The sequence below is a fragment of the Panthera pardus genome, unplaced genomic scaffold (assembly GCF_024362965.1).
Source record: "Panthera pardus isolate Hobbes unplaced genomic scaffold, ASM2436296v1 HiC_scaffold_5, whole genome shotgun sequence".
In the NCBI taxonomy this organism is placed as follows: domain Eukaryota; kingdom Metazoa; phylum Chordata; class Mammalia; order Carnivora; family Felidae; genus Panthera; species Panthera pardus.
This window is the reverse complement of record NW_026526980.1, coordinates 15,473,989-15,486,423: the sequence shown is the minus strand read 5'-3', so window position 1 is coordinate 15,486,423 and position 12,435 is coordinate 15,473,989. Positions and strand designations below refer to the sequence as shown.

The window sequence follows — 12,435 nt, the reverse complement described above, 5'->3', positions numbered from 1 at the left end:
CCTTGTGGCTTTCCTGCTCCTTTTCATGTTGTTGTTGTTGTTTTTTTTTTAATTTTTAAATGTTTGTTTTTGAGAGACAGAGAAAGAGAGAGAGAGAGAGACAGCATGAATTGGAGAGGGGCAGAGAGAGAGAGAGACACACACAGAATCCGAAGCAGGCTCCAGGCCCTGAGCTGTCAGCACAGAGCCTGATGCGGGGCTCGAACTCATGGACTGTGATTTCATGACCTGAGCCAAAGCTGAATGTTTAACCAACTGAGCCACCCAGGTTCTCCTGCTTTTCATGTTGATGTAAATAAAGCTGATTTCTCTATGTCTTAACTATGGGCTTGGCCAAACGACTTGCTTCGACCAACAGAATATGGGGGTGTGCTACTGTGCAGGCCTAAGCCTAGCCCTCAAGGGCCCTGAAGCTTCTGCTCTTGCTTAAGACCATTGTTTTACATCCTTTTATCTGTGGGGGGTTCATTACACAGTAATTTCTGATTCAGGAAGTGATGCATGGGCTGTAGTCCCCAAGCTCTGAACAGCTTTATTTTTAACCCTGGAAAAAGGATATGAGTACTAGGTATTCAGAGCCCTAACAGGCTTCCTGAGCAGGCTCCTGTGGTTGGCCTCAGTGAATTCTTCTTACTTTTGCCACCTAGCATAGTCTTGGTAATGACAATAATGGCAGCAAATCTATCTGGCCAAGGCCATCTTTCTAGTCTCTTCCTTATACTATACCTCCTTCTTCCCAAAGGGAAAGGGATGTTTATCTGATCTGAGCATGTTTTATGAGTGGGCAAAGTCAGCGTGCAATAAAAAACATGGGCAGAGGTGTGGGGTTCTCTACCATGCCTCCTCCTTCCTGGCCAGCAGGAATAGGGCCCTGTCGCAAATGGGCAGACATGCAGCCTAGACTCTTGTCCCAACTCTCTGCTGCCTGAGTGCAGTGATCCTGAAGCCGGGTGCCACTGAAACCCGCCGTTGTTTCTATACTGATGTTCACTGAACAATTTATCATGTGCCATGCACTCTGTTTAGTATTTTATTCAATTGTTCACCAAATATCTGGTGAGTGCCCTACCTAGCTCTCCATGGTAGGGATAGAGAAGCAAGCAAAACAGCATGTTCCCTGTCCTCATGGAGATTACAGCCTAATGGGACACGCAGACCAGGAAACAAAGGTAAATTGGCTACTGGGACTAGCCCTTCCCTTTCCCTGGGCTCCAGGCACACAGCTTCCATTAGTGTGGAACACTCTGAGAGATTCTTCAGGGGCCTTTGCATGGGTTTGATTTGACCGCTCTTGAGCTTAGAGCCTCCCGTGGTGTTCCACAGCCCTCGGAGCAAGATCCAGGCTCATTTCATCTTTCATTTCCCTCAAGGCACTGGTTGCTGGCCTTTCCCCCATCTCCTGCTGAGCCACACGGGGTGGGGGGGGGGGGGAGGGTGTGGCAATCCATCTCTGCCTGGTGGGAGTGGCCCCCCTGGAGGTTAGCGGGTCGCAGCTTGAGCCATCTGCTCATTCAGCGTCAGCCACATTGACCGCCTTTCTGTCCCCCAAACAAAGCATGAGTCTTTACATGTGCCCTTCTCCTGGCCTGGTCTTCTCTTCCTCTGTCCTTGTCTTTAAAGTTTCCTTCCTTTCATTTAAATGTGGTTCAGATGTCACCTTAGAAAGGCCTTCTCTGAACATGCTATGTAAAGAAAAATAATAATAAAAAACCCCTCCTTACCCATCACTCCCCACCTCACCCTGCGTGGAACTTCCTTCACAGCACTTATCAGATTATAACAATACATCCTGATATAATTTATTGGTTTCCTTGTTCATTGTCTGTCTCCCCATCCCTATTAGAATAGAAGTTCCTTTGGGGTCAAGATTTTGCCTGTTTTGTCTATTGCTGCTCTACCTCATTTCCTAGCACGATGTCTAGCACATGTAGGTGATATCCAGACAGATTTGTGGAATGAGTTATATTATACGAAGAGGAAGCAGAGAAGGGTGAGCTGGAGCAGAAGATGAAGATTAAAAGGTGAATATTCCAACACAGATATTTGTCCAGGCCATACTCTATGCCAGTCACTCTCCTGGAGTGTGGTTCCGACGGGGAAAAACGATGCTGCCGCACGTTATTCTCCGAGATTACAGTTGCTTGCCATCTCGCTTTGCAGAGTGCATGTGAATAGACACGCGCCTCACTCAGTTTTCAATAAATAATTCTGCAGTAAATAAATGGAAAATAGCTTGATGCAATTGTGGTGCATTTTTCAATCCTCCCTCTAATCGGGAAGCCCTCTTCCCTTAGACAATGGCCAAGAGGCACCGTATTATCTGGGGTCATTGACTGAGGTGTAATGAATGGATGGTTTTAACACACTAGAACATCAGAAGATGGGCCAGGAAAAGATGGGGGCGGGGGTGGCCCACGGCCTCTCAGGCATCACCTCTCGTTCAGACACACCTGCAACGGTGTACAGAGCTGTGATGGCCAACAGCCCGACTATGGCCAGGTAGAGATCCAGGTGCAGAGACTGCTGAATAAAGATGGCACCCGCATACATGTCCACCTGTAGAGACATGAAGTTCACGGATGAATGAATGGATGGACATTTTCAGCGCAAGTTCCCCTAAGACTGGATTCCAGCAAACAGAAGAGTCCTACGTTGTGCTTTCTTCAGCCACCTCTTCCTGTATCAGAGGTCTCAAACTGGGACCCTTGGGCAAGTACATTTGAGACCCATTCACTGGGCTAATACGACAACCTCCTCAGTGGCCCTCCTGCTGCTACTCCCGGTCTTTCTAGCCTCCATTCTCCACTTTGCAACCTTTATCAAATACCGCCATGAGCATATCATCCTTCTCCTGCCCATTAAAATTCTTCCGTGGCCCCCTACTGCCCCCAAGATAACGTCTATGTAAATAAGTTAGAGTTGCATGCCAGGCTTCATGGTCTGCTTGACCCTTGGCCTCATTTCCCTCACTCACTGCTTCCCTGCTTCCCTAACAAGCTATGCCCATCCACGTCGCCAATGTTTTGCTTGCTCTAGTCCATCCATCAGGAACACCAGTCCCCTTTCTCTAGTTCGTAATCCTCCTTGGTCATAACTTCCCTGGTGACGGCTTCCCCACATCTGTAGCTTTCCACCAGACCCAGAGGCAGAATTCTGAAAGGATGCTGTCATCCAACGTCTGTCTTTCAAGCCTGCAGCTGGCATGGACTCAGTTATTGTTGTTTGGATTGAATGGAATTCCTCTGCACCCCCTGCACTCTCCTCACAAGAGACAGGCTCTCCTCAGCCCCAACTGGAAGTGGAGACAGCATCAGCTGAGTCACAGGCAGGCCTGGAGGCTGCAAGGCATCTGCTCTTGGCCTCTTTCTAGAGATTGGCCCATCCAACCAAAGTTCAAGGTGGAGCAGGCTCAATGGCCGCAGCCCATCTGATTAATAGCTGATCACTGTCTAATCCCAGGAGGAATATGACCGCTCCACCCAAGGGGTGACCTGCACCGTCTAGAGATGTTGCCAGAGAACCTTTGGCAGAACCTTCTCCCAACTTCTGCCCATGCTTGTCCTCTCCCTCCCACCCCTCCTACCCTCTGCTAACCTCCCGGAAGCCTGCCCAACAGAAGGAGGAAGTGCACAGGGAGGACACACTCCCAAGCAGTGGCTGTCGTTGATCTTCTCACCATGCCACAGGTACACGGCTGGGCTATGTCCCCACCTTACCGAGATCTTGGTGAAGATGTAGATAAACAGGTAGAGCACAGCCAAGATGATGGGGATCCTGTTGCCACCAAAGCGTTTCCTCAGGTATTCTGGCATCGTGGTGACCTAGGGGCCAGAGCTCAGTGGTCACCACATACCTGACTTTGGGCACATGGTCTCAGGGCACTGGCCCTTCCCTCCTCCCCAAACTCAGCAGCACCAATGGCCTTCTTGATCATAGGCCTAAGAAAGGAGGAGAAAATGGGGGCAGAGGGGTGGGGTGTGGAGGAATTGGGGTTCTGTGCAGTTGGTACCCAACTACCAATCCCATCCCAAAGTTTGCTATCTCTTATCAGTTACTTAACGTTTTCCTTTCAACCAGCTCACCTAAACAGTTAAATACATTTCCCTAAACTTCAAATCACCATCATAAATGGAAAATCAACCTTCAATTTAAGAGAACCAGCAAAAATAAACAACAGGTAGTAAAATAAACACCGGGTAGTAAAACAATTCATTATTTTCTATTCCTTTCTGGCAACACCAAAGACTCTGGACCCTGAGCCTACTCATTTAAAAAAGAAAAAGAATGCTGGAGAAGTGTTGGATTGGTCTTGAAGACAGGCTAGGACCAATGTAAGCCTTCCCCCTTGAGCCCATCGAACAAGTGAAAGACAACAGAAAAGGAAATAACTCCACCACGTGACTCAGTGTGGCGGGTCCCATGTCTGACACCTAAAAGCATCTCAAGAATCTCCATTCGTCTAGGTTCCAAACTTTGGGGAATTGCTCTATTCTAATCCTTTGGTCAGGGGGCACCTGGGTGGCTCACTCGGTGAACTGTCCTACTCCAGATCAGGTCATGATCCCATGTTGTGAGGTTGAGCCCCGCGTCGGGCTCTGTGCTGACAGCTCAGAGCCTGGAGCCTGCTTCAGATTCTGTGTCTCCCCCCCCCCCCCGCCGTGTCTCCGTGTCCCTCCCCATTTCATGCTCTGTATCTCTCTCTCAAAAATAAACATTAAAACAAAATTTAAACCTTGGGGCAGGTTACCAGCAAAAGCAGGGGATTCTAATAGCGGGCTCCAGGATTGGCAGAAAGACGAGGGGGGGCACTGAATCATGGCGGCTCCCTATGCCCCAGGCTGGGTGGTCCAAAGTCAGATGTCATTACCATATGGGCACCCAAGTGACTGGGGTGTGCTGCTGAAAACCACTGTTGAGGGTTTGGCATGTTCTTTCCCGATCTCCTCACCCTCACTGTACTCTAGCCCCAGACTTGCAGCTGAGACACTGCAACATCAAACCAATGGCTCTTCCGTGAGGTACTAGATCTTGGATGGGGAAGGACCCAGTTATAAAGATATTTGCAGAAATGTTTGCAGCCTCTCCTCCAGGCTGTTGCTGCTTGGGTATCCCCAAGTCTAACCCAGGGAGGAGAAAACTAACAGGTCCCCCACCACAAGCTCATGAATGGCAAACCATCCATTTCGAGGTCAGATTGTGAAGGGATACTGGGAAAGACTAGATGGCTAGACTCGGTTCAAGAATAGTAAATAGTTGGGGCACGTGGGTGGCTCAGTCGGTTAAGCATCCGACTTCTGCTCAGGTCATGATCTCACCTCTTGGGTTCGAGCCCCGCGTCGGGCTCTGTGCTGACAGCTCAGAGCCTGGAGCCTGCTTCCGATTCTGTGTCTCTCTGTCTCTGCCCCTCCCCACTCACGTTCTGTCTCTTTCTGTCTCTCAAAAATGAATAAACATTAAAAAAAATTTTTAATAAATAAATAAGAATTGTAAATGGCTAATGGTAATCTGGGTATTCAAGAACCCAAGGGTGTATGGTGCAAAATTATTTCCACTTCGACGTATGCTTGAACATCTTCTCACAATAAAATATTGGCCAAACAAAAAAAAAAGAACTCCAGGAATAAATGGGCATTTTCAAATAGGAAAAAAGAAAAAAAGCTTCTCTCTCCTGCCCATCTCCCCCAGAGAACAATCTGGAACTCTGACTCTCATGTCTTCCCCTGGTTTTGCAGCAAGGTACCCACAACAGAGATTTTCCAGAAGCACATGCACTGACACTCTATCAAGGAATAACGAACGCATGGGGACATTCAACCAGTACTGAACGGATGTGCCCGTGGTGATGGTGTGATAGCTGATTAGAGAGGACACGAAGAGCCTCAGTCCATTCAGGTGAGAGGAACGGGCTTCCCTGGCAGATTTACTGTCTGTGACCACAGCTGCTAAGCTGTCAAGGAGCTAAAAAGGCAATCTGCCAGCAAGCAAGGTTGAGAAAGACAGACAGACAGAGCCGAAGAGGTGAGGGACAGCCCACAGGCAGCACAGGAACCACCCTCTGGTTGTAGCTGGGTGAATGTTAAAAAGAAGTAAATGCAGGGGCGCCTGGCTGGCTCAGTTGGTAGAGCATGCGACTCTTGATCTCAGGGTCATGAGTTCAAGCCCACGTTGGACGTGGAGCCTACTAAAAAAAAAAAAAAAAAGAATAAGAAATAAATGCAGTAAATGACTGCTGCCCTGGGGGGATGAGTACCCTAGTTCCTGAGGCCTCGCTGCTTGTGGGGCCCCTCCCTCCCAGACCCCCCATTTCCTGGGGCAGAGGACGGCAAGGGGCTTCCGGGACCTGCATACTGTCTCCCCCACCCCATCCCATCCAGACTGCCATACTTCCTCCTCATGTAAATCCCCTCCCTCTTCCTCCGAAACCCCCGCCCCTTACCTCCAGCCTTCCCCAGGGCCCTGCCCAGGACTCAAGGGGATTCCAGCTCCTTCAAGGTCTTCCTTTTCTTGGAGACCCTTCCCCAGTGTGGAAGCAGCCACAGGGACAATGCAGAGAACCCACATGGGACACCTTGCATGGTGTCTCAGTCTGCTCAGCCCCGGCAAGAATGGGGCATTTCTGTTCCAGCCCCCACTTCCCTGACCCACACCTGGGCCTCGTCAGCCCCAGGACCCCATTCACCTCCGACGCCCCAAATGTTCATCAGTACAGCCCTCTCACTTGCTAACTCTGGTGATGCTTTGGGATCTGAACAAGACTTCTGGTCCCTAACCAGTGCCTCTTCTCTTGGGTGTTAGCTCATTCCTCATGTTCTTCCTTCTGAATCCATCAAAGACCCTGCTGCTGAGTTATTTCAACAATATTTAATTGCACATCTCCTGTGTACCAGGCACAACTCTAGGAGAGAACAGAAATGGTTCCCACTCTCCTAGAGCTTACAATCTAATGGGAGACGCACACAGTCTAGGAAAGTGGTTCTAAACCAAGGACGATTTTGTATCTCCCTAGGGAACGTTTGGCAACGCCTGGAGACGACTTGGCTGTCACAATTTGGGGTGTGGGGTGCTGCGAGCATCTACTTGGTAGAGACCAGGCATGCTGCGAACACCCTATAATGCAGAGTACCCCCTGAGACTGAAAAAGCTTGGTTTACTAGAAGAGGCACACAGTCTATTGGGAGACATCTGAGTTTCATAGCCACATGAGCTAATGCAAAGCAGCAAAGGCCACGATATGATGAAGAAGGAAATTTAACCTCATCAGGGAGGTCAGAGGGGCTTTTTGGAGGAACTATTGCTTAAAGTAGGATTTGAAAGATGAACAGGAGGTAACCTCCCTGTGAATGAAAAAGAAATTTCCAGCAAGAAGGGAAAGCATTGTAATGGTCACATCACGAGGTGAGGATGGGGAACCGATGGGACCTGGCATGCAGCTGACATTTGGCTCAATAAACGCATCTTCAATCAATGAATGAATGAACTGGTCTGTAAGTTTCCTGATGGGTGGCGTTAGTTAGCATTATCCCATTCTCAAACTACGGTGGACAAAAATCAGTATTACATGGATAATTGACTTAAATGTGAAAAGTTCTAAAAGACAATATAGGAAAATATCTTTATGACCTTGGAGTAGGAAAATATTTTTTAAACAGAACATGAAAGACAGGAAAAAGTGATAAATGTGACTACATTGCAGTTGAGAACTGCGTATCAAAAACATCATTAAGAGACTGGAAAGGCAAACCACAGAGTAGAAAAAGATAGATATATACATTTGCAGCACATAAAACCACCCCAAGGGCTTGTTTCCAGAATATATGAAGAACCTCTACAAATCAATAAGAAGCTCTATAACCTAATAATAATTTTATTTATTTATTTTAATGTTTATTTATTTTTGACAGAGAGAGACAGAGCAAGAGTGGGGGAGGGGCAGAGAGAGAGAGGAGACCCAGAATCCGAAACAGGCTCCAGGCTCTGAGCTGACAGCTCAGAGCCCGACGCGGGGCTCGAACTCACAGACCGCGAGATCATGACCTGAGCCGAAGTCGGACGCTCAACCGACTGAGCCACCCAGGCGCCCCTCACCTAATAATAATTTTAAAAAAGGTTGGCAAAAGCCCCAGACAAGTGACTTCCCCAAAGAGGAAATCCAAAGGGCCAAAAAAAATAAAAATAGAATTGTCAGTCGAAAGCGCATTGAGATTAGCAAGAATTTTAAAGTTGGAAAATACCAAGTGTTGGCAAGGATGTGAAGCAGTGGAGCCAAGGGGATTTGCAGACACTGCTGGTGGGACTCTAAGCTGATAGAAATACTCTGGGGGATATTGGGGGAGTATGTAGCAAAGCCAGACAAACATACCCAATAGCCCAGACACTCATAGGTAGACACTCTCCATAAACACCTGTTTACGTGCCTCAGGACACTTGTATAAACGCTCACGGGAGCATTAGTCATCACAGCCTAACACTGGGAACAACCTAAATGCTCACGAACAAAAGAATGGACAAACACATGGACACATGGGCTGTAGTCATACTACAGAGAACTACACAGCAAAAAAAAAAAAAAAAAAAAAATTAACACATCAGCTAATGAAAGAATATGTTACCCTGATCCCGTATACGTTTTTTCAAAAATAAATTAAACCAACTGTCTACTTATGCATAATGAAAGCTGCAAAGAGAAGCAAAGGAGTTAACTAGATGAACTTCAAGGAGAAAGGAAGGCATGGTCACGTGCTAAAGGCACACGGGGGAGGTTAGGTCTTATGTCTTGATCCGGGTGTTTATTTTACGATAGTTTATTAAGCTGTGCATCTGTGTTTTATCACGTTTTCAATGTATTTATTTCCCAATAAAAATGGAGTGGGTAGATTTTTTCTTTTAAGTTTCTTTAAATATTTTTCTAAGTTTATTTATTTATTTTAAGAGAGAGTGAGAGAGCAGGGGAAGGCAGAGAGAGAGAATCCGAAGCAGGCTCCACACGGTCAGCACAGAGCCTGATGCAAGGGTTGAACTCACAAACTGTGAGATCATGACCTGAGCCAGTATCAAGAGTTGGACGCTTAACCGACTGAGCCACCCAGGCGCCCCTACTTTGTGTAGTTTTTAATTGCCATAATCAAAAGTTAAAATCAGTTCTTGCCTTATGAATGGTCCTGAGTATGATCTTGCCCCGTGTGGTAGAAACTTTGGAGCAGAAATAAATCTAGACAGTATGAGTGACATAAAGCTGTCAGATCAGAAACAATTTTTTAAACTACTTTTTCAAAATAGTCTAAAGCAGGGGTGCCTGGTGGTTCAGTCAGTTAAACGTCCGATTCTTTTTTGCTTTTAATTTTAATGTTTAATCTTTGAGAGAGAGAGAGAGAGCGAGAGAGAAAGCAAGAGCAGGGGAGGGGCAGAGAGAGAAGGAGACACAGAATCCGAAGCAGGCTCCAGGCTCTGAGCTGTCAGCACAGAGCCCGACGTGGGGCTCAAACAACCTGAGCCAAAGTTGGACGCTTAACCGACTAAGCCACCGAGGCGCCCCATAAATGTCCGACTCTTGATTTCAGCTGTCATGATCTCACATTTGGTGAGTTCGAGCTCTGTATTGGGCTCTACACGGACAGCATGACAGCATGAAGTCTGCTTGGGATTCTCTCTCTCCCTGCTCATGCTCTCTCTCTCTCTCAAAATAAATAAACTTAAAAACATATACACATATGTATGTATGTATGTATGTGTATATACATATATAGATAGATAGATATTGATATAGAGATATAGATCGATAGATATCTTAAGTCTAAAGCAGCATTGTTATTTGGGAACAAACATTTTGACCCTTCGCATCTGCCAGAAAAATCTCAGTTTTTATAGCTCTGTGTGCAAAGGAAGAAAAGCAGTAATATGTTACCGCCTACACACGTCAAAGACACCACGAGCCTCACACCGGTGTGTTCGCATTGAAAAGAGATGCTTCTGGGCTCCCATCTCCTCCAGCCCATGTGCATCTTGATCATCGGTCACCAGGTGGGAGCTGCCAAGGGCGGGGCTCCCCTGGTCTCACCTGTGCGGCGTCCCTTGCCATGCAAGGACCGACCTCCCGGGGACTAAGGGAGGTCGTCGGGGGGAAGGAGGGAACGCAGGGGTGACCCTTCCAAAGGGTTTCTCAGCCCACGGCACCCCGACTCCCCCACACTCACCTGACCAGCGATGTAGATGGGCAGGAAGATCCAGGCCAACATCAGCACGGAGAACAAGCCCTGCCCGGGGAAAAGAGAGTCAGGACTCGGCTCCCGCCAACCTTCAAGGCGCTCATCTGAATCTCCCTCTGCCTCTGGAGGTAGCCAGGCCTGGCTCCACCTCTGGTTCAGTCTGCGTACCTCACCCTCCCTGGACCATCATATTTCCACGTTTAAGTGGCAGAAGGGGACGAAGGAGGGAAGAGTGGAAATAGAAGCTTTTCCGTGACTCCTCATCCGGTGTCACCCTAAACCTCACGTCCTCCCCCTTCCTCCAGGCGTATCCCCTCCCTCGTTGAGCCAGGCTGGGCTTTGTAAGGGATCCCGCCATACGGTAAAGCGTGTAGTGTAGGCCGCAGGGTAGAATGAGCTTTAAAATATTAGTCACAGGGTGCCCGGGTGGCTCAGTAGGTTAAGTGTCCAACTCTTGCTTTCGGCTCAGGTCAGAGTTCATGAGTTCAAGACCTGCAGTGGGTTCTACACCGATGGTGCTGAGTCTGCTTGGGATTCTCTCTCTCTTTCTCTGCCCCTCCCCTGCTCACATTCTCTCTGTCTCTCTCTCTCTCTCTCACTCTCTCTCAAAATAAATAAACTGGCTGGCTCAGTCAGTGGAGCATATGACTCTTGATCTAGGAGTTGTAAGGTCACGCCCCATGTTGGGCATAGAGCTTATCTATAAAATAAATAAATAAATAAATAAATAAATAAATAAATGAATGAATGAATGAATGAATAAATGAATCGTTTGTTTCAAAGAAAGTTAGTCACTATGAAGATGAAAATCACCACTAACAGTGGAAGCCCTCCTCCTCAGTGAAAATCATATCCTTCACGAGCCCTGCCCCATAGGACAGTGTGTCCTCGCTCTTGGGCATCCGGGCAAGATAGGTCAAAGCACCACACCACAGATGTCACCTGCTTTTTGTGATACACAGAAAAACCCTCTGGTCCCGGGACACCTTCTGGCTTCTGCATCCGCAGGGAAGGGATTCGGAGCCCTCTTCTCCCACACAGTGGTTTATTAGGGTCCTGACCTTACCGGCCAGCACCGAGCACACCCACGCAAGCCAGAAGCCTGTGGGTCAAACTAGTTTTAGCTGGCGAGGGGTACCCTTGATGCTTCCTGCTTGTCTCCTCGTGAAGTACTGCTCCATTTTTACAAGTACGGGGCATTCACACTGTCCCCCAGGGTCACCTACTGGGCAAAGGGTGAGCTGTAGACACCCCCGGTAAGATACTTACATTCAACTCATAAGCAGTTACGGAAAGGCCCGCAGCAGCACCCGACCCTGCCAGGCCTACAAAATGCCCACTTCCGACATTGCTGGCAAACAAGGACGCACCCACCTGTAGGGAGACAGACAAGTCAGATCCTGGAGCCAAGGTCTACACTATCTTCTCCCCACCCCCAGTTCTTCCCGTGCTCCAAAGGGACCAAGACAGAAGGAGAAATAGAGAAGGCAGGGCCATCCCTAGCCCAGCTGGCATCTTCCTTTTTTTCAAATTAGAAAGACTCGTCTTCCCCCAAACTCTCTTACTTCCATCTATCAGTTATTGGCACAGTAAGTATGCATCTTTATGATGCCTAAAATGTGAATCATACCCCATAGGGTAGTGCAGTGCACAACATGAACAACTGTATGCATCGTCCCTGGGGGAAAGGATGACAGGTATTGTGGAAGGTGCTTCATGAGGAGAATCAGGAAGCCTTTGTTATATATCCCAGCTCTGTTATATATCCCAGTTCTGTTTCTACCTTGGCAAAGTAAATAGTTCTCCTTCTGGTAGAACATTAAGTGGCCAAGCCTATACTCAATGGCCCCAATCCCTGGTCTCAACAGATTGAACCAGACACCCCAGTTACTTGGCCCAAAGTAGGTAAATTACATTTTCTCTCCTAAGAATCTGGAACTGGGACACCATCTCCGTTACTAAATCCTAGCTAGTTTCTCTCACTGAGGCCTATAGTCTCTTGATTAAACATAGAGCTTGGTCAGAGATGAAAGACTGATGAAGGTATATTAGCACCAAACTGTGACTTTTTCTTTTATGCAGTCAGGAGGAGTGACGTAGAATAGGAAAGGGATGATGTTCACACTATGCGATCTGAAGTTATTTAATGCTATGTCAGTGTGTAGCTGGAAAATCTTAGAGCGACTGTTACTCATACTTCGGGAAACACTCGAATACAAGCTCCTTGAGGGTG

At 47.7% G+C, this 12,435-nt stretch overlaps 1 protein-coding gene across 2 annotated transcripts in view; it reads right to left on the bottom strand.

The window, feature by feature from the left end:
• Positions 1-12,435, bottom strand: part of SLC5A11 (solute carrier family 5 member 11) — a 48,330-nt gene that overhangs the window by 21,594 nt on the left and 14,301 nt on the right. For both annotated transcript variants that reach the window (XM_053894291.1, XM_019430422.2), the window contains 4 exons: positions 11,472-11,576; positions 10,191-10,250; positions 3,717-3,821; positions 2,451-2,556 (listed from right to left, as the gene is read on the bottom strand). In XM_053894291.1, the coding sequence (XP_053750266.1) occupies positions 2,451-2,556; positions 3,717-3,821; positions 10,191-10,250; positions 11,472-11,576 (376 nt within the window). The remainder of the gene's footprint in view (positions 1-2,450; positions 2,557-3,716; positions 3,822-10,190; positions 10,251-11,471; positions 11,577-12,435) is intronic.